Source organism: Drosophila erecta, unplaced genomic scaffold (genome assembly GCF_003286155.1).
Source record: "Drosophila erecta strain 14021-0224.00,06,07 unplaced genomic scaffold, DereRS2 tig00000021-arrow-pilon, whole genome shotgun sequence".
Lineage (NCBI taxonomy): Eukaryota > Metazoa > Arthropoda > Insecta > Diptera > Drosophilidae > Drosophila > Drosophila erecta.
The window spans coordinates 6,881,172-6,903,079 of NW_020825198.1; the positions used below are offsets into that span (position 1 = coordinate 6,881,172).

A 21,908-nucleotide genomic window follows, 5' to 3' on the forward strand; every position below is an offset into this window, starting at 1 on the left:
ATCGAGGGATTGAGGTCCTGCCTAGTGGGTCCTTGTAAATTCCTCAAGGAGGCGGAGGGCGCGACTAACGAAGCGCAACAATTTCGTCGTGGGCCGCATAGAGCGCATCTTGGTCGGAATCGCCTTCAAGTCTGTTGGCTGGAAAAGCAGATTACCATCCGCTAGGAGCCGCGTGCCAGACGAGTGGTTTCGTCAACACCCAGAAAGGGGATGCACCGCGAAAAACACTCTTTGCTTGCTCTAGCAGCAGTAAAATTTCACTGGTGTTTGTTAGATCACAAGCTTAAAGCACTTGCAATCGTCATTTTTGTAAAAATATAAATTTTAAAAATGTAGTTCCCACATGAATAGTTACTCTATATAGCTAAGATTCCCTGCATTTTGTCTCAGTGCACTCGGGTGGGCTTGAAAGGGGCATATTTAGGGCTTCTACTTAGGTGCCGGGCGTAGGGCGAGCCCAATTTTTTATAATTAGTGCAGTCGAATTCCACAGATGGTCTATACGTTACTTTGGCATTAATATTTACATACCGCCCTGCCTTTTCAAGGAATGCCCGAAGAGGTCCTTCGAACTGTCACTCCGCGAGATGGATGGACAGATATTTGGATCGGTGGGCACTTCATGGTTTTCCTCAAAAATTCGAAATAGTTTAAACAGTGAAACCATACAAAAAAGGCTGCATCTGTTTTGGGTGGGGCACAGGAAGTGGGATCAACAAAGGACCTGGGGATACCATAGTAAACCGAATGAAAATTCCAATGAAAAGTATGTATAATTTTTAAGGACTGCAGCCGCTGCAGAAGCGACGCTAAGCTCGTCTGAGGCAGACAAATTGTCTGTTGTCGCTGGCTAATTAAAAGGTTAAGAACTTTGTAATTTAAGTGTCTGATTATGCAAAGCCCGGCTCCCCGTTCAGCTAACCGAAGCTCCACTTTAATTAATTAGTTTTGTGTGTGTTGCACTGACTGGGAATGCGAACAGATTGTATATGTAAGTAAGTCGCCTTTCAAGATGTTGCTGGGATTTTATGGTGGGTCATCTTCAAGGAATTGTTTGGAAGCATTTCAAGGATTCTCTGAGGTTTTTACTTTAATTACGCTAAGGGTAGCACAACATTTTAAAGTATTAAGTTACGAGTGCTCCCGAGTACGTATAATGTTTCAAATAGTATTGATAATATTGTAGGACACATTCTATTTCAAATAGGATTAATTAATAGCCAAACCAATGTTTATATTTCCTTCTAGCTTGAATGGCTTCAAAAGGAATGTTTTTACGAATATAAATATTTGGATGAACTTCACATGACTGCCCCCTTTGCGGGCATCAAAAAACCCTGAAATTCCATCCCAAAATCGTGTTCATTTCAGACTGGGAGTGTGGCATATGACACATCCAGCTGTCAATCAAACCCAACTCGGCAGGAGCTGCAATTAATCATCCAACGATTTGAGTTGCCGCACTCATATCCGACCTCTGTGATCTGGAAAGTAAACCACTTATTCATGGCCAGTGGAGAGCCGTCAGTCCAGAGAGACGAGGGCGACAGAAGTTAGTTTGTGCTGTTTATCTTGTACTAACTGAGTTAGGGCCAAGGACCAGCGACTGTTGCATCCCCTCACCCCCCACCCAGTGTATGTATATGTTTACGGGCAAGCAGCATACACCCCCTTTTTGCCATCCCGTCGCTGGCAATTTGTTCAAAATCAGAGCCAGCAACAAATGCAATGCAACAGCAATTAACTCGGCACAACTGCCACATTCTGGGCGCAAAATCCACCCCGTGTACCGTGAATGGGAGCCTCAGGCGGCCAAGAGCCAAGAGCCAAGAGCCGCGAGCCCCCAGCCGAAAAAGTTCCAAAAGGGCCAAAGAGCCATGAGCCAATTCTCAGGTATGGCTGGGGGTCCGGTGCCCCCCTTTCCGAAAGAAAGAGACCGACTGGGAGAAGGTGGGGAAATGGAAAGAGAGAGGCGCAACAATTTTGAAATCGGGAGAAAGCAACAGCGGGGAATGCTTCGGCAATGGAACACTTCCTGATTGTTGCCCTTCCGCTAGGCAGTTTGTGCACTATGCGATTTGTTAGAAAATATGTTAGAAATCTCTTTTTTATCAGGGTTTCACTGGCATTTCAGGCACAATAGCCAGCCCCTACGCATTTTGCATCCTTTTGGCCCCCAGTACCTTATAATATATCATCAAATTGGGTTTCTTGAGATATTCCAACGTGTGTAGCAGCCCGCAGGACGAGCAACAGCAATAGCAACAGCTATGCGCTTCCTTTCTGGGGGTTGGAACTTAGGGGCTGTGCCGCTCTCGGCGTTCCGCTCTCTGGCGCTCTCGCTCTTACGCTCTTCCCTTCGTCTGGCGTCGGCTCGCCTCGGCTGCAAGGCGACGGACTTCGGCTGGCGGTCGTGCCGCTGGGGGTGGACCACCCTTATAAGCGGGCTCTCGGGCCGTACGACTCTCATAAGCATTCAAGAGTTGCTTACGTTCGGTTCGTTCGCATTTCTTCTCTATCTTATATAATATTATATTTTCTCCTAAATCAATTTTTTCACTACCAACAACAACAACAATAATAACAACTCAACTATTCTCAACTCGCGTCAACCTTAACTTAACTTTCTCAAAAACAACAAACTACAACTCTACCACTACCAATCTGTCAACTTTCCGTTTTTAAACTGAAACTGCAAACCAAAACATTTATTTTCGTCTCGACGGCCATTGACAAAGTTTTGTTTTCCAAAACCCGAGGAGAAACTTGCCAGGCCAAAGTGGTGAAAGGATACCCCTAAGATTCGTTCAAAAATCGTCCCCCCGTTATGTTTTGAGTCCAATTCCGTGTTGAAAACAAAACGTAAACGTAAACGTAAACGCAAATGTAAATGTAAAAATCGATAAGCCACACGCAGCCAGCCAACTGAACGCGAACGTGTCCGTGTGTGTTTCGTGGAGCGAGGGGATTGAACGGGGGGAACTGACCAAAAATCGGTGGCCCTGGCCAAAAACGCAAAAACTCCGGCCCAAAAAAATACAAGCAAAGCAAAGCAAAGCAAAGCAGAGCAGAGCAAGAGAGCGACTCGAAACTCCAGCCCAAATGACGGATACGGGTCTGACAACGAATCAAGCGCCGAAATGTGTGAAGTGGCTGTGAAACCCGAGGAATCCTAACTAACAACCAAACCAATTTACAATAAAATGCAAATTACTAAGAATATTTAACCGAAACGCACCAGACTACACCACTCCTCACACACTCACACACACACACACGCACACACAGACACTGACAAAGGAAACACAGCAGAATGCCAGGCCTGAAACTCAACAAGCTGTACGACTAAAACTTTAAGAGATCTTTCGGCGAGCCAAACTCTATATGCAATATATATAATTATATATATTTTCACATGCGAGATAACAACAGCAACGTTTCCTTTCCGCTTTTGCCACGAATAATACCCCCTGAGACGGTCTTTGCTCGCTCGAAACTCGACACTAGCTTCAGCACTTAGCCCTCTAAGATCTACTAACTGGATCCTGATCAAGCTCCTAGCCAAAACTCCAAAGCTCCAAAGACCCAAAACCTCAAATCTACAAGGAAGAACCCGAAAATGCCGCGCTGCCTGATAGCCAAGAAGTGGAAGGCCTATCCCTGGCTGGATCGCACCGAGGATGCTGGCAACCAGCAGCAGCAACAGCAGCAGCAGAGTGCCCCCAACTCGCCTCGAGAGCTTGAGGAGCTGCATCTCAAGTCCAGACGCTCCACCCTGGACGACGATGAGGAGATCGATGTGGTGGGCGACAAATTCCTGATCAAGTTGGAGAAGCAACGCACAACAGCAGATGCTGCAGCGGCAGCAGCAGCAGCAGCAGCAGCAACATCATCCGAGGCAGCAACGGAGGCATCCACGACGACGACGACGACGACGTCCAAGTGCTGGGGACCCAGTTCACCCACGGCGGGCACCACGGCTCCAAGTCCGCCTCCCCATTCGCCGGAGGCGGCGACGCGAGTGGCCGGCAATGTTTACAACGGTAAGTTCGCCCTCGGGAAAGTCGGGAAGTGGGAAAATGGGAAAGTGGGAAACTCGGGGGTAGGTGGAAATCGAGATGGGGCGCACGTAATCGCTGTCATTGATGTGGCCATTGTGCGATTGCGAAACAATTCCGAATCAATTTAATTGCCTTTGTTGTCACTCAATATTGTTTGCGATTCCGGCCAGCGGGCCACAAAACGCAGAACGCAGAACGTAGACCATGGCCGACTGCCTATTGCCAACTTCCAGCTCGGTTGCCATTCCCTTTGGCGTGAAAACAATGGCAAATGCCAAAATTAAACCGTTTGCCCTCGTCCTTTTTGTTGGAATATGTGTCCGTCACTGCTTTCCACGTACAACTGCAAAATTAATTATTCAGTGGAAATTAGAAGCAGCACAGACTCACAATAGACATCCTTTTTAGAGATCTAGGCTTTAAAACTTAAAAATAACCTGCTACAAAACTGATTTAAGTATCTGCATGCGATATTAACCTAACCCACTTTTCAGCGAGCTGTTGCATTTTTGTGTGCCTTTCTACTTCGCCAAAGTTCTTATTTTTCCGAGAGAATCCTTTGAGCAAACATACTGTTTTCTAGCGCATACAAAATAGTTATCTTAGCACAACTTCAGGCGTGGCCTTTGGCATTTATGTTGGCCTTTTAAAGTTTGTCCTTGGTTAAAAGAAATTAAACGCAGAGGAATCATCGAGTGGAACCATGTGGCAATCGTTCAGATTTAAATGAAAGCTATTGTGTAAAGTTCGCAAAGGGAAAAATCTAAGAATGGCAGAGGCTAAATGTTTTGGCAGCTTGTAAAGAAACGGAAATGAAAGAATTTATAATTACAAAGAGATTGTAAGTGCATGTCTAGAAAGTTTAAGCACTCTACATATTTTATCCGACTTATAAAGTACATTTTCCTGCAAAAATATGGCAATGACTGGAAGTCTCGCATACCTCAGGGGTAATGATGCATAAAGCTTAACCCATGATTTCCACTTTCTGCTCTCTACAGGCTACACTCGCGAACTGTCGCCGCTGCACTACACCGCGTACCTGCCCCGCATGGAGAGCGAGATAACCGTGATCCGTGCCGCGGCCACAGCTCTGGTGGCAGCCAGGACATCCGGAAACGGAAGTGGAGATCAGCACCTGGCCGCCTACCAGACGCCGCCCTCGTCCACCACGTCATCACCCTCTTGCTCGCCCAGCGGCGCCGGCGATCGGTACAGTCCGCTCTCGAGTGGACAGACCTCCAGCGAAAGGAAGTGCTTCAGCAGTACGGGTGCCACACTGTCGCTGCCGCCGAAGAAGAAGGACATCTACAGGCCGTACTCCCTGGACGACAAGCCGGCGCACGGCTATCGGAGAAGGGTTCCCGCGGAGGAGGACCTGCATGCGGCACATGCTATCCTGGATCTGAGTGCCAGCACAGCCTTCCACCCGCCCACGCAGCCTCACCAGCTGCAGCAGCAGCAGCAGCATCCGCAGCATCACCATTCCCAGCAGCAACACCTTGCCCCGCAGCAACATCACTACTTGCCACTGCAGCAGCAACAGCAACAGCAGCAACAGCAGCAGGCACACCACACCCACTTGCCAACTCTCGAGGCGCATGCGCATCTGCGCAGCACGTCATCGATTGCCGAGCTGGCTGCAGCGGCCAGTGTGGTAAATGAGCAACGCCCCGCCAGCAATGCCTCGAGTGCCAGCAGCAATCACATGCCCAGCAGTCCCAGCAGCAACTCGAGCAGCAGCAGCAGCCAGGTGCAGAACGAGAACAGCAACACCACGAACACGAACCAGGATGGGGATGGATGCCTTCAGGATGGGGAGCACAGTGGCGCCTCCGGTGCCTCGGCCAAAACGGTGGCATACACCTACGAGGCCTTCTTCGTCAGCGATGGCCGCTCGAAGCGCAAGCATGTGGCGGATCCCGCAGCTGCCGCCAGCGGAGTGCCCACTCCTGACCAGCAGAAGACCAAGTACACCTGCTCCGAGTGTGGCAAGCAGTATGCCACCTCCTCGAACCTGTCGCGCCACAAGCAAACCCATCGCTCGCTGGACTCGCAGTCCGCCAAGAAGTGCCACACCTGTGGCAAGGCCTACGTTTCCATGCCCGCCCTGGCGATGCACTTGCTCACGCACAAGCTCTCGCACAGCTGCGGCGTTTGTGGCAAGCTCTTCTCGAGGCCCTGGCTGCTCCAGGGTCACCTGAGATCCCACACGGGCGAGAAGCCCTATGGATGTGCGCACTGCGGCAAGGCGTTTGCCGATCGTTCCAATCTTCGAGCACACATGCAGACCCATTCGGTGGACAAGAACTTCGAGTGCAAGCGGTGCCACAAGACCTTCGCCCTGAAGTCATACCTCAACAAGCACTTGGAGTCGGCTTGCCTGAAGGACGAGGAGGAGCTGATGATGTCCATGTCGCTGTCGATGCACGACAGCAACAGCGAGAGTGGGGCCAGTATGGCCTCGTCGCCGCCACACGAGTTCCTTGAGCGCGTCAAGCTCGAGGGCAGTGGAGGAGCCACTTATGCCATGTAAGCATGAAACACATTGGCCGTGCCACAGAAATCTCTGAGGAAATCTTGAGACGGAGTCGTAATCCGGCTCGGTGGACCAGACTTGGACGTTTCTGTTGCACCACCGGTAAGCAAGGGGGAAGGAGGATGTGCTGCAACTGCATAGCTGGTTAGTTAATTTACCGTTAAAGTTAAAGTTACCGTTACCATTTACAACTAGGTTAACCGATAGCCGTTTTTATAGAAGATACATACATCACAATACGTCCAAGAGCAAAGTGTAGTAGAGTAACACAGAGACTGTAGAAATTCGCATTAGGCAGCCAAGCAACAAAATACTCAATGGGTGTGTTTTCGAAATCTGCTGCTTGATTTGGGAACTCATTTTTTAAAAGGTGCCTCCAAAAGTATGCAAAGGATTCTTCCAAATTCATGATCAGATTCTGGAAACACCCCCATAATAACCAACTCAAAATGGTTCTTCTTTTAAGCATAAGTGAGTTGAACATTCCTAAAAACCAAAGCATTCCACAAAACGAAACCACAACAACAAACAAAAGGAAAGAAACACAATACACCCCAAAACACACAGAGAGCCTTGTGTATGAGGTGCTAAAGCCACATGCATTCCGAGAACCTGAAGAAATCTAAGCAATTCTAGCAGCTATCTTATCTATCTTACTACTTACCAAATCGAATACGAATCGAATTGAATCGACAACAAAAACCAAAAGAACAAAACAAACACACACATAGAGTACTATATTTAAATGCATATTTAGAGTGTACTATAACCTGTAGCGAAACCAAACGAAGGAAGCCTACGTCTTAATCTACCCACTCTCTCCAACTAACTCTCGAAGAACACTCCTCTAGCTAACCCTAAACCTAAACCTAACCTAACTCTTACTCGAACAATATCTCTCTACTCTCTATCTCTATCTCTTTAATCGACAACGTTGACGACGACGACGATGACGACGAAGTGATTAAAATTAATGCAACGAATACAAAAGCAAATGCAATGTTTCTCAAACAACGAATTAGGACTTAAGGGCAGCCTATCTATAAGCAGTAATTACGAGTGCTAGCCACTAAGCAATTTTAAACTAAGTCACACGAAAGCGACATTTAAGCACTCAACAATTTTTAGATTCGATATAATGACAACGATACAAATTAATCAAAAGCAAGCAACAAAAACGAAACGCAAAGCAATATTTAGTCGGGTTTTGCGGACCGGTTCAAGTGGGAGCGGTTCCATAGCGAATGTTAACAAACTGAAAACAACAAGGACCAACTCAAACTCCCCGAGAACTGGTTGTGTAAGCCTCATATTAACCCTTGTAGAAAGCATCACGATCACGTTTATATAGGTCAGTCCCCCAAATAAGCTCACACCGAAGTCATTAAAGGCTAGAAGAGCATTGCAGCAGTCACAGAGGGCGGTTCGAAACCCCTTTTCTTTCGTTGGGCGCCGTATTTCCGCAGTCAAATAGCACTACAGAGCAGTGAAGAAGTAGCCTACCATTATTTATGTTAGTCCTTAGAAGTGAACATCTAGTCGCTGTATAACAGCAATCTTATCACTTATTTCATACCAAAGCTATACCCTATACGCAGTTATTTGAACCCAACAAGCATTGCATTCCGTTCGAGGCCCAATTAGGAGTAAAACCAGCGAGTAAGACCAAAGAAATCCGGGGAACCAGCTGTACAAGCCCCAGTATTCATTCATTCGATCGCATAGAGAGAACCCCTCAATCGCAGAACAGAACAGAATATATCGAGTGTGATCTAGTCTCAAGCATTTAACAGTACACTTCGTCCATGCGTGAATAATACTTTTGCACTTTTTCGACACTTAACCGACCTAGTACGATATTACTTAGCCCTATATTATGTAACTGTAACTCATATTCATTCATTCACTCATCCAATGAATCGTTTACGCATTCATCTTCACACTCACACAAGCTCACACCAGCTCACACAAACACACAATCGCTGCACAGCCTGTATATATTAGGATATAGCATATACATAAATCACACATCAGCATTATAATCACCAACTGAAATCAGCTTCAGCAACCGATCTCAAAGAGGAAGTGGGGGAAAGAAGTGCAACGAACATTTTGTAGCGCTAGTCGTAGCCAAGTTTAGATGACCCAAACCAAAGTTGTTGGTATTTCTAAGCGGGTGTCTGGGAATATATAGAAGATATATACATCTAGAATACGTATGTAGTTGCGTAATATTTACAAAGCATATATTATACACAGCTAGGGTTAGTCTTCAGACATGTACTCGTAAGTTAAACTAGTAAGTATAATCACGAAATTATTTTTATACTGTTGTTCGGAGGAGGGAGCGTCGGACGAGAGAGATGGCAACACTTTTAAGGAATATTATTAATCGAATAATCGAGACGAGATCGCAATCGGCATCGAATAAATCGGCTAAAGTACCAAAGCAAATACTCAAAAATTAAAAGCAAACATAAGACCCCCTGCAAACCGCAAGACAAATTACAATTATTTCAATTACAACTACAATTAATTATATATAATATATAGCGTTATCTAGCATATAGTCAACTATTATTTACGTATCGTTTATAATTTATCGACGCGAGAAATGTAATGAATATTTATGAAATTTGCATTATAAGAATGTTGAATTGAATTGAATTGAAGCCCGGCAATAATATTAAATTTTAAAAATTTTGTATAACAATTGTATAGAAGGCGGAGGAAAGTAAAGCAATAACTTAACTTAACTAACGAGTTAATCGATTTATTAGTCTTAAAGAATACTGTAAGGTTGGAACTACTTACAATTAGCAATCAAAGCACACTTGTAAAAACCAAAAACAAATGAAAAACGAGAGAAGCAATTATAAAGTTACAAATATACAATACATATTAAATAACCACACATTTTACGAGCGAAACAATGTTTTTTATTTATAAACCAATTCGGACTTTTTATCATTTTAACTGGCTTCTGTTGCTGATTAACCTTTTGATGAATATGAAATGACGAACCCAAAGCAATTCGAATATTGTGATAGTCCAAAAACACACTAACAATTTTCAGAACTATTCATTAATTTTGCTCAAAGGAAGCGAGCAAACGAGAAATCAAATTGAGCTCCAGGAACTTTTAATAGAAATAACGTGTATCGACAAGCAATAAAACGTAGTGGTAAAGATATATGAGAAAAGAAGAGCAAGGATACTATATTAAGGGGTGAATATTTTAAAAATTGTAAAACGAAAGTCTCTTGGAATATATAAACCTACTTCTTAACTATACCCGGGCAATTAAATATATATATTTGGAAAGCTTTAGTCCAAAATTAAACCATTTCAGTTGCTCCAATCACGCACATACACAAAAGCAGAACCCAGATCATCATGATGTATTGTTAAACCCAAGGAAATTGTTAAAGTTGATACATTAGTAACGTAGGACCCACACACACCCACACACACTTGCATACACTTATCCTGTACAGACACAGACGCATAAACGGAACCAGCGCAACGCGAAATGCAATTGTTGAATTCAGTATTTGTAGCATTAGGTTCATGATCCATTGTTTCCATTATCTGTTGCTGACACCACCCCCAAAAGCAGAACTACCATGCAAGGGAACAACCGAACAACCGACAACCGAACAACTGAGCAACTGAACACCCATGGCAACAACACACAATGTTGTCCTGCGTAGCGTTGTGTTGTGTTGTGTTGTGTTGTGTTGTCCTTTTTGTGTCAATGCAGTTTAACGAGCGCTCGTTAGGCGAACGCCAACAAAGGGAAATGTAATAAAAAAGCAGGCGAATAAAAAAGGGGGAGGTACTGGCGCACCACCCCTCGCGAAAATTGCAAAACGGGGAAAAACGCGAAAGCGGGTGTCCTTGCACGCATTTAATTCGAGAAAATTTCATTTGCATAGTTTGCATTGAGCGTGATTTATTTATTTAGCAAATCAGAATCATAACAAGCCCAAACCCTCTCACCACTCAAAACACACACCCCCACACGTGTATAAATAATTGAGCAAAAAATATAAAAGACTTGGCACGTTAACACTAATAATTCAAGAATTGAACATAACTAATAAAGTCATGAGAATTATATATAGCCGACAAAGAATAAGCAAGCGAGAACAAAAAATGAAAGACTTAACACTTTGAATATATATTATAATTATAACGGAGAAAAGCTATACTTATTTACAGCTATTGTATTGTATATGGTATAATCATAGAGAATCGAGGCAAAAGCAATTAACGAAAGCAACAAAAAAGCAAATGGAAAGCAATAGAGCATTAAGGTAACTAAAAAGTATTAAATCGCATGTATCTATGAGTAAATATTTGGAATTCGTTATATTATTGCGATAAGTAAGGCGAAACCCCAAACATTTATGGCACTATACACTATATATATATAGCAGAATAAAGAATATAAACAATTTAGTTTACACGGAAAAGGAAAAAAAAAGCGATGAGAACTCTGCAGAGGCGCAAACAAAAAAATAAGCAATAAATTATAACTAATGAGCCGTAGGGATTTTTTGCATTAGCTGGCAAACGATGAATTGATTAAACGATTATAACGATTATTAGTTATCGATATACAGATATATTACCAGGTAGAGTTGTTTTTTGCATATTGTTATCGCAACTTTTGTGCTGCTTGACGAGACCAATTGATGTACTTTATACAACGAAAAACCAGAAACCCAAGGAAACTAATGAGAACTCATCTTATGTTTTTGCATAGGTGCATATTGTTGCGATAGATATACAAACCTATTTTGGTCGATTATACATTACACACACTCCCCACACACGATAGTTGAAAAAGAAAAACGAAAACGATAACGAAAACGAAAACAGTTACTGCGTAGAGATTTAAAAGTCATTTTAACTTGTATTTAGAGCACTCACACATACAAACACGACACAAACACACAGACAAAACTGTAGTATTGTAGAAAAGTAGAGTTGCAAAAATATGATTAAAAAAGCGAACATAAATTTAAGCTTACGATTAGAGAACAACACAGCACCTTAGTGAGCCAGCAAAAGTAAAAGTAATGAATTCTGTACCTAGAAATACAACAAACATTCACACACGACACATACACACACACACACACGCATTAATTATGTATTTAATTGCATCGAGACAAGCTAATCGAAAATACATATATATATACGAAGCGATATATGCAACTATAAATATATACACACACAAGAACAAGAATGCGTTTATTATGCGATATATGCAAAACATTCTATATAATTAATTACGTGCATTATGTATATGACATTCATGTACATAAATGGCAGAGAAACACACACAAGCAAACAAAAAGGTCCTGGCAAATGCTGTCAATCAAGGATAATGGAAGGAAAGTCTGACAGGAATGTCCTGCCATGCCTGATTGGAGTCATAGATTCCAGGATCCGCCCTCGAAAGTCAATTTAACCAAATGGTCAATTTCAATTATGACTCAAATCGTTTCATGTTTTTCAGTAGTTTTTATGCTAAGTTGTTAAAAATTGTGCAGCCCATAAGGCAGAACCGACAAAATATGAAGAGAAATCGATAAAGAATTTATGAATGTCTTCAGTTTGATTGCGTGGTTTCGACTAGAGTGCATCAATAAATATATAAAACTTATATACGCATTAAACGAGTATACTATATATTTTGTACTTAATTAATTGATTTGTATAATCCAACCAGAAACACACAGCCACACACACTCACACACACCCACACACACGTACACCACAATGGCTAATCAATGCATAGTTACTAACGGGAAAAAAGGAGCCAAGCATTCTGTAAAACATCTAACATAAACGTACATAAGTATATTATATTTTCATAACACATGACAAATTTATACATGAAAAAGAAAACCGAAATGGAGAAAAACGAAAATGGAGAAAAGTGCGACGATGCAAAACAACTTGCGTAGTAAATGAGAAAACAAACATAGTGAATAAAAAAATAAAAATCTGACAAAAAAAAAAGCTACAGCCAAACGCGTTTGATTTCAATTTGTGGGTTTTTTTTCCTCTCGATTTGGGCGAAAATCTCTGGGGATCCTGCGGAGAAAGGACCTCTGTCAGCGGCAGACTCTGGAAAATCCATTCAATGCAGCCTCACTTGTGCGAGTCATCGGAACGGAAACTAAGTATTTTCGATGGAAAAGTAATTGCAGCTACACTTTTCTTTTGAACTGCCATGTTTTCACCGGAAGTGGAATGTTGCAAATTATTGGTCGCTGATTTTGTATTGAGTTTTAGACAATGGTTTCACAAATGGAAGTGGTTTTCAGCAGGAGGTGCTAATTTCATTAAAATCTATCAAAAATCAATTGTGAACATTCGCCGTCGTTGCGGAATTTCCCGAACAACAGGGCGTATGAGTAATTTTTGCAATTACTTGCTTTCATCAATATTTGCGTTCTTCTCAAATTCAACCCACTTAACACTGAGATTCAAGTCCCCGTGAAGCGTGCCCTACATCCTTGAAGGACCTCCTCAAATCAAAGTTAAATTCAACTTTAAGTACATGCCAGCGATTCCCCAGGGGAAATGTGACACGTTTGGCGTTGGATATACTCGAGATCCTAAGCCAGAACCCCTTCCGGCTGTATTGCTGTGTCGTCAGCTAAATAAATTCCTGGCCCAAATGTGGCTGCCATAACTGCGCGTAACTGTGAGCCAAAAACAAGAAAGTAAACAATTTTGAAGCATAAACAGCCCCCTGGACCATATAAGCTCCCAATTCTGACCCCCGGCACCCAACGAAAATGTTGTTGTTTGTTGCGCATATTTTCACATATCATAAGTTTTTATGCTTATTAAAAGCCAAAAGGAAAAAATTGAGCATAATTTATATGATTTGCCTATGGGGCAATAACAAGGCAGGAGAAAAACTCTGTTTATAGGCCGATCAATGGCTCGAAGGCGAGGCTGATTCTGTTTCTGCACTGCGAAAAATTTTGGGGAGTCGAAAATAATTACTGCTCTAGTTCCAGAACAAAATACAATTTAAAGATCTATTAAATCATTAGAATTGTGCGTTATTTTTTAGGTTGCCTGTATGTACCTGCTGTAATAGCTAGTGAAATAGCCATCAAGTAATCTTAAATATATCCTTTCGAAGTTCCTATAAGGTGATTTGTGTCCTTAAGGAATAACCTTATGTAACTAGGGGCTCTGCAGACCAAACAAGGCCACTCTGAGCCACTCTGGGCTAATCAAGCCCAATTTAGGTTGTCCAACACAAAATGCGGCTTGGGAAAGTCAAAGTCAGATAAGTTGGACTCTAATTTAATCATTTTCCATTTTTTTGCTGTGTTCCATTTTGTTTTTGGGCTGGGCCGCGCCACGCGAGCCGAGTCGAATCCGATGGTTTTAGTAGATTGTCCTCAGACGATGGCATATTTATACGGCTTAGAGATTGCCCAGTAGCACACATACGCAGCTCGAGGAGAGATAGTTTTCCGGAGGGCTGAGGCTTGCGGGGTGGATATGATGGTATGCTATGGGATGGGATGGGATGGCATGGGTTCTGCTGCTCTGGGGGAAGACAGCGCAGCCCTTCGGGGCGATTCCATCATAGGCGGATGGCGGATGGCGGATAGCGGATGGCGACAACGGAATCAAAATAGCTCCGCAACAGTTCGTAGGACGAAAGAAAAAAAAAAGAAAAGGGATGGCACAGGATGGGAGGTAGGGGGGTACATGGGCAATGGAATCGTCGTGGCCGTTATCCAGCAAAACAATCAACAGCGCGCTTTTTAAGCCAAGCCAGATATATATTTTCTAATGCCTTTTTTCTGTAACTTTCCGCATTCACCCTTGTTCTTCACGCTTCGAGCGGTTTATGGTCGCTCGTCCCTTCGCTGCCCCCGTCCAGAATTTGGGGTCTGGGTCTGGATATTTCAGAGCCAGGCTGGATACATGGCTTTTCTCTACCATTATTTCGGTTTTTGTTTTTGTTTTTGTCGCCGTCATGTGTCGGACCCACGAGATGTATCTGTGTATCCACAAGTGTGCCAGATATTCTCGGCCGTTGTTGCGCGTGAATTGTCGGCTTGTTTACTATGCCCTTCAAATTATGCACTATCTCAATGGCGGCGGGGGAGAGCCTGAAGATTGCATTAAGATAAATTTAACTGAATCAATTTGCTTAATAGCCAATTGAAGAGCGGGACGAAACAAAAAAGCAACAGCAACATAGCTACAGAGCTATAGAAACAAGAACTCGGGCTAAATGAGCGGAATGGAGAACAAAAACAAAGTGAGTGTGTCTCCAGTTTTAGTGTCATTTATTTTAACGTTGATTTCTTCCTATCCATTTATTTACATTGCATACTTCCCAGCTCCATTCGGGCTTTTCCCCACCCAATTTTCCCTCTTTTGGTAATGAAACGTCGTCCAGCTGGCTTAATGCGACTTTTCTCACTGGGAATGAGATACAAAACAACAAGCAAACGGGGCACAAAAAAATACAAAAAATAAAACAAGAACGACGCCAAATGAAAAAGAAAAACCAACGAAAATTTATAAATCTCCAAAGTGACGCTGAAATTACATAAGCCGCGCGTTACATAAGCCAAGGCGTGGGCGTTCACTCCGCCAATTCCTTTTTTCACAGCCCTGGTCAATTTCAATTTAGCGCCGAACACTGGACACAATTGCAGGTCTAACCCCATTAGAGAGATATGAGCTCGGCCCGAGTAAAGGGTCTACCGGGGGGTAGAGCTCTGCAAATGCCTGGCATTTAAAAGCGGATGTTCCGATTCGCATTTCGCAACGCAATGATAAACTCAGACGGTTCCGGCCAACCACCTGACCTGGCTCGAATCCAGCGCCAAGAGTTGACGCTAATACGCTCAAAGCAAGAACTACGACCAGGGATAAGTCTCTAACGTGAATAACTTTTTAGACAGTACTTGATTTCAGTCAAAGAAAAAAGAAAGGCTTAACGCCACCCTTGAGTGGCACAGATAGTAACCAAATAATAATGCCCCACGTTGGGCGCCACTTTTAGATAAAGCTACATATTGTTATTGTTGGGTCGAAAAGATGTTGGGCTATAACAGAAATTTTACATTTGATTACAATAGAAATGATCATGCGTTGTCTATTAAGCCCATCTTCAGTGCACCAAACTTTACTCATCACTATCAGAAATATTGGCTCGCCAGTCAAAGTTTCCGTAATTCAACGGGCGTTACGCATATGTGAGGGTGTGGGCCGGAATGGGGTAGGGCCTCACTTGGAGGCCAACCGCCACCAACTGATTTGCATGACAGCAAAAGGTGCGTAGGCGTGCACGCTCGGAACTTAACAGAATGGAAATTGTAGAGTGGGAAGTGGAAAAGCGGAAAAGCGGTCTTATCGGCCTGCGAATCTATTTGGCCTGGTCGTTTCTGACTTCTCCCGCGGTGGTAATTGCTGCGAAGCGCCCATTTTTCGCACGGATCGCTTACGCACATGTCCATAAAAATGGACAGAGAGATGGAGATAGCACATGGCATCGGCACTCGGAATCGCAATCGGAATTGGAAGTGCTCGCCGCGGGGCAGCACTACGTATAATGGAGTGGACGGGCAACGCGTTCCTCAACCAGTGCAACTAATTATGGGGCGCGTAGCGGATTTTAATTATCGCCCCGTAAGCAGAGGCTCTGCTCAGCTGTTGCCGCTTTCTGGGCAAGGTCCCATCCTGTTCCTGTCCTGTCAGTCAGTTAGTCAGTGGGCCCCATCCTGTTCCGATTTAACACTCGGAAAAACCTTACCTGGACTTGTGTTATAAAAGGAAGTCTTTGTAGGACAACCAAATATATAAAAAGTTGTTAGCTGGTAGGAATATCATAAAAAGCCCTATTCAAAAAGTCGATTTTCTGCCACACATTTTTTTAACATTTTTGCAGCGAAAATTGCCTAAAACAATTAAACCAGTGGCCCAAATATGGAATGTCATATACCGTTGAACTCGTATTAAAATTTCCAATCGAGTGGCATTCAACGTTCCAAATGTAAAATTTTGACCATTTTCGCGAAAAACGATGATGTAACCCCTTATCAAAAATGCAAAAATTGGCCAAAATTAAATTTTTTTAAAATCAGCAGAAAAGTGATAGGGATCGTTAGCTATGGTAATTAGCTGCAAAAAACAGTGGTTCTTTTAGTTTTGCGACCCTTTTTTTCAAAAATATGACAAAAAGTCCTATAAAAATGTTCAATTTTTTGTCAAATATTAAAATTAATATTTTCTCTAAAACATTAAAACCAGTGGCCCAAATGTGGAATGTCATATACCGTTGAACTCGTATTAAAATTTCCAATCGAGTGGCATTCAACGTTCCAAATGTAAAATTTTGACCATTTTCGCGAAAAACGATGATGTAACCCCTTATCAAAAATGCAAAAATTGGCCAAAATTTAATTTTTTGAAAATCATCAGGAAAGTGATGGGAATCGTTAGCTACGGCAATTAGCTGCACAAAACAGTTGATCCCTTGGCTGTGTGACTGTTTCTGACCAAAATATGGTACTTTAATCACATTTTATGACAGCCTAATGTTTTAGTGCGCTTATCTTTAAAGACATTGGTTTTCGAGTGTAGGCGCGCCCTGAGCGACAGTTACAAACAGCCAGGCGGTGATGGGCCAAGTTGATGGGCTATGGCTATATGGCGATGGAGATGGCGATGGCGGCAATCGATTGATTGTGGCCAAACACGCAGTGCTGGAGTTGGCCAGGATAAATCAAGCCCCTGACATTTTGTTGGCTAGGCTGGCGTGCGTGAGTTTCGTTAATGCACAAACGGAACCGAGAGAGCAGCAGTAACAAAAACCGAGCCAGAAACAGAAACGGAACAGAATAGAACAGAACCAGATACCAAAAACAGAACCCAATCGAATCGGCAACAGGGCCAACGTTATACTACACTGTATATATATATAAAAGCCGATATCCAATTCCCGAAACTCGAGCGACGCGTAATGGACTGAAATCCAATACAGAAATATGCATGACACAGCCAAGCACACACTCCATACCGAAATACCCAATATATATAGATTCGGGATACGGATTGGGGGACAGACACAGACTCCCACACAGATGTCAAGGAAATATGCGCCGTTTAGTCACAACTGTCAGTTTTCAATTGATTTGTCGATCCGAAGGGGTGGGCCTCATAGGATGGCCCCATACCAAATCCGAGTTAGCTTCCATCAAAGCCAACAAAGCAAATGCGAAAACATTAAAGCCATTTTTGGCCTGCAACACAAACACGAAGAGCTATTGACTGTGTTCCTGAATATGCTGAAACAGCCATAAATCTCCGTCGGGGGAGTGAAAACTTTTGGTTTTATATTTAACGATGCTTAATAAACATCAGCTGCAGTATTTACAGCATAAACTTTGATATTTCAACTATAAAGCGAAGCAGTTAGAACAAAGCGGTTGTTCCATTTATTTAATAGTTTAGAAGCTTAAAGCATACTTCCTTAAAGCAAGAGTTCCACCAATAAGATCGGACAGCCACTGCAGATTTTCATTGCCTCGCTATCGCACACTCTCGTGGTGCGCTTCGTCACCACGTGGACTGTTGCCCACAGTAAAATGTAAACAAATTTGTATTATGTATTGATTCCGATAAATTCCTTTTAATCCTAAAATTCTATTCAATACCCAGCCATCTAATATTTATGACCTTTCACCCTATAAAAATAAAATATTAATGCAAAATGTATTTATTTATTTATTCACTTTTGTTTACCTTTGGTAATACAATTACTCAAGCTTCATTGAAGAGGCTTAAAGCCATAAAAAAAACACATGATGCGCACTCAACTGTGAGCTGGAGCACAAATAAGAATGTTGCCCACCAAATTTATTCCGCATTTAATATGATAATGTATTTTACAATGTGTTTATTTTTTAAGTAAACACGAAAAGTGAAGTTAGGACATCATGCCCAACCATCATTGAAGTTTATTAAAGTGGTATATTAATTCCCCATAAAACCTAATGATTTCTGGAACACCTCGAATGAAGCACATACTCGTATATCTAGAACTATTCCTGCAATAGTGGGCTTCCGGAACATCCAGCCAGTTTCCATTTCAGTTGGCCATGCGCTGTTCCGGTTCGCCGGCACAAACTTCAGCTTTCTGCTCTTTCTGTCCAGTCATGGAGCCGGCGATTTCGGTACCGTCATTGTTAACATCATCAATTTGTGTGTGCTTAATAGGGAAACTGACGCACAACAAAACCAGGCCAAAGTGGTTGGGGGAATTGAGGTGGCGGTGGGAGCAGGAGGATGGCTTCTGGCCAGGATCTAGGAGTAAAGAGGGAGCACCTCAAAGGCCAGGCCATATAAATTGAGTTGCTGCAGAGCAATAAAGCATCTCGAATTGTTTATTACATTTTTGCCACACAGGCGATAAATACGAGAAGTCCTAATGTACGGGAGTGTGGGATGCAGTCTCGGAAAATGGCTGAGGAAAAGCGGGAAAATGAAGGCCCTGGGCCAGAAATCAAAACAATTGCACAGCTCAATTCAATCGCTCGACTTGAGGGACATGTGGGCTGAAAACGACAAAGGAGGTGAAGGAGGAGCAGGAGGAGGAGGCGTGGCCACTTACCGCGCTCGCAAGGGGCGCTAAAGTTCATGAGGTTATGGTTTTGGCGACCCCTGACCCCCGGGTAAACAGTTACGATTGTGTTACAATTTGCTACATCTGTAAGAGTGTGTGATGTGACGAGGGGCGCAGGAGGGCGGCCTTTTCCTCCAAGCAACCAGGGAGCAAAGCAGGGAGTGGGGTAAAAAGCTCTCGAGGGACTTTTTAGCCAATATAAATTTTGATCCTTCTTGAAAAATGGAAGCAAACATAAATAGCATCAAGTGGAAAACTGAACGTTAACGAACGAACGTGCCAGGGGGCGGGGCAGGGCGGCTTGCGGAAGGAGGGCGTGGCAAGGCTGCTCAGGGGGGGCTGTTTTTCCAGCGGGCGACGGGTGACAGCGGCTGTGGCACATCGACGACATAAATGAGTGGCGGGCTGAGCGCACATTTAGCAGCAAACAAACAGATTCGCAAACACACTGAGAAAAAGCCATCGAAAGTCAAGGATATGCAAGCGCACACTCGATGCCAAGAAAAACACGTGTCGAAAGGGCTTAAGGAAGTTTTCAGCAGCTACACGGGAAATTATAGTTTCCTTGGGAGTTGTGGTTAATAATGGCATATTGAAAAATAGGCACCACAAGATTCCTGCTCTTGAATATTTATTTCAATATTATATCGCAGTGCTTCTTTCTGCTTCATGCTTCTTTTTGGTCTATCGACAGTTTCTTCGTTAATCATTCCCCCATCAGCTGTCCCCTCATTTCTCGCAGTGCACTGAGCACACAGTTAGACTGACAAACACGCACTGCGAATGTGGGTGTGAATGTGCGACTGCAAGTACGTGTGTGTGTGTGCCTGTGACTGTGACTGTGAAGGACACACAATGTGTGGAGCAGCGCCACATGTGTCTGTGCGTGTGTGAGTGAGTGAGTCGGTGTGTGAGTGTGTGCGAGTGTGTGTTTGTAATAAAAGCGATGAAAATGGCAGTGGTAGCAACAACAGCAATGACAGCAGAAAGGAAAACGAAATGGCAAAATAAATTGAAAGAGAAACAAATAAAAATCAACGAGAAAGGCTGCAAAAGTGGCGGGCTGAAGAAAAAAAATGGAAGCCAAAAGACTAGGAAGAAGCTAGCAAGCAAATATTGAGCGAAAAGGCAGCAACAATAAAATCGGGCCAACAAATACAACAGCACACACAGTTAAAGAAAAATAATCGTCGATAAAAAGCTGGCGCCAAGATACCCGTAATATGAGCTAAGCCAAGCTAACCACTGCCCCCTTTTCGGCAAACGATGCCGATGCCGATGCCGATTCCGAGTCCGCATCCTATCCTATATAGCCATCCCCCAAGTCACCCCGAACGTAACCCACCCTGGTGACCCCTAAAAACACTCTGAATTATCCTGGGAACCCCCTGATATCCCCTGATACAGCCAAACACCCGAGCACCCAGGAACCCCAACCACTCGACACTCGGACAAGTGGCTTGGCACATCACAGGGCATTATTGGGTGACATGTGGATATATCCTTGGATATCCAGAGCTCTAGGCTCGCAGCTTTAGCCCACTTGAGTTTGTGTTTTACAAGATACAATTTCACTAATTCCAAACAAAAAGTTAGTCCTGCGTGGAGGACTCGCAGGCGCAGCTCAACTTCAAGCTCCTCCATCATGTTGTCCTTAACAAGGTCACTTTCACTTCAAGTTGTCTAATTTACAAATAAAAACACTTTGTTTCCAGCCACGGCAAATTAATTTCCCCCACATTAGTGCATTCCTGATTTCGCCGAGAAGTATGCAATGTTTTTTTAGGATCCTTTGCAGTTTGCTTAGCAAACTATTTGAATCATTTAACCTATGTAAAATATAGGACGTGAGCAAAACTTTATGTCCATTAACCTATATGTACCAAAATTTTGACTAACTTATTTTTAAAGTGTGAGATAGTATGAAAAGTTACCATATTTAGCTACGAAAGAAGACAAAGGCAATTGCAATTTCTAAAAATGAATTATGAATTACAAACCTTTTTGTTTGAACTTTTCAGTGCCTAATTTAATCGATTAGCTCTGAGTTTATAAAGAAACCTCAAATACCTGTGTCGCACATCAAAAATAACCCGTTTAACCTGTTTATTTTTTCGCTGAAATTCCAAAATTTCGCTCATTTTCGATGGCTTTTCGAGTTGTGCTATAGATAGTATATATATTTTGACATTTCACTTAATCGAAGCAAACAAATTGCGTAGTCAAATGGCAGCACATCATCACACGCATGTATTAAGCCATATTTATTCGCAATTGACTGAGCTGGGTACCTGGTTTTTGTGTCGAATCACCCGAAATGACTTTTCTTTCTGCTCAATACGCATTTAAAATGCGAAAAATTTAAGCCCCGCAGTGCGAACTATAAGCTGACGTCACGTTCCCGTTCACAGCTCCCAATGGCTTATAATTTATGACATAAATAAAAATACGGACTCGGGATGTCCGGAAAAGCCACTCAGCCACCAAACCACCCACCCACTCAAAAAAAGAAACAGAACCCCGAAAAACCCCACCCAATGCTCGAAATTACACGAAACGTTTTCGGTTTTTTCCTTGGCTGACTCCGATTGGATTGGATGGCCATGGCAATCGAGTC

At 43.1% G+C, this 21,908-nt stretch overlaps 1 protein-coding gene across 1 annotated transcript; it reads left to right on the forward strand.

Moving 5' to 3' along the window:
- The first annotated feature begins 2,435 nt into the window (after window positions 1–2,435).
- Window positions 2,436–7,303, forward strand: LOC6546335 (protein snail). Its single transcript, XM_001971775.3, has 2 exons — window positions 2,436–4,043; window positions 5,063–7,303. Exons 1-2 carry the CDS (start codon window positions 3,620–3,622, stop codon window positions 6,595–6,597), a joined length of 1,959 nt encoding a protein of 652 aa, XP_001971811.1. The 5' UTR covers window positions 2,436–3,619; the 3' UTR covers window positions 6,598–7,303.
- The last annotated feature ends 14,605 nt before the right edge of the window (window positions 7,304–21,908 follow it).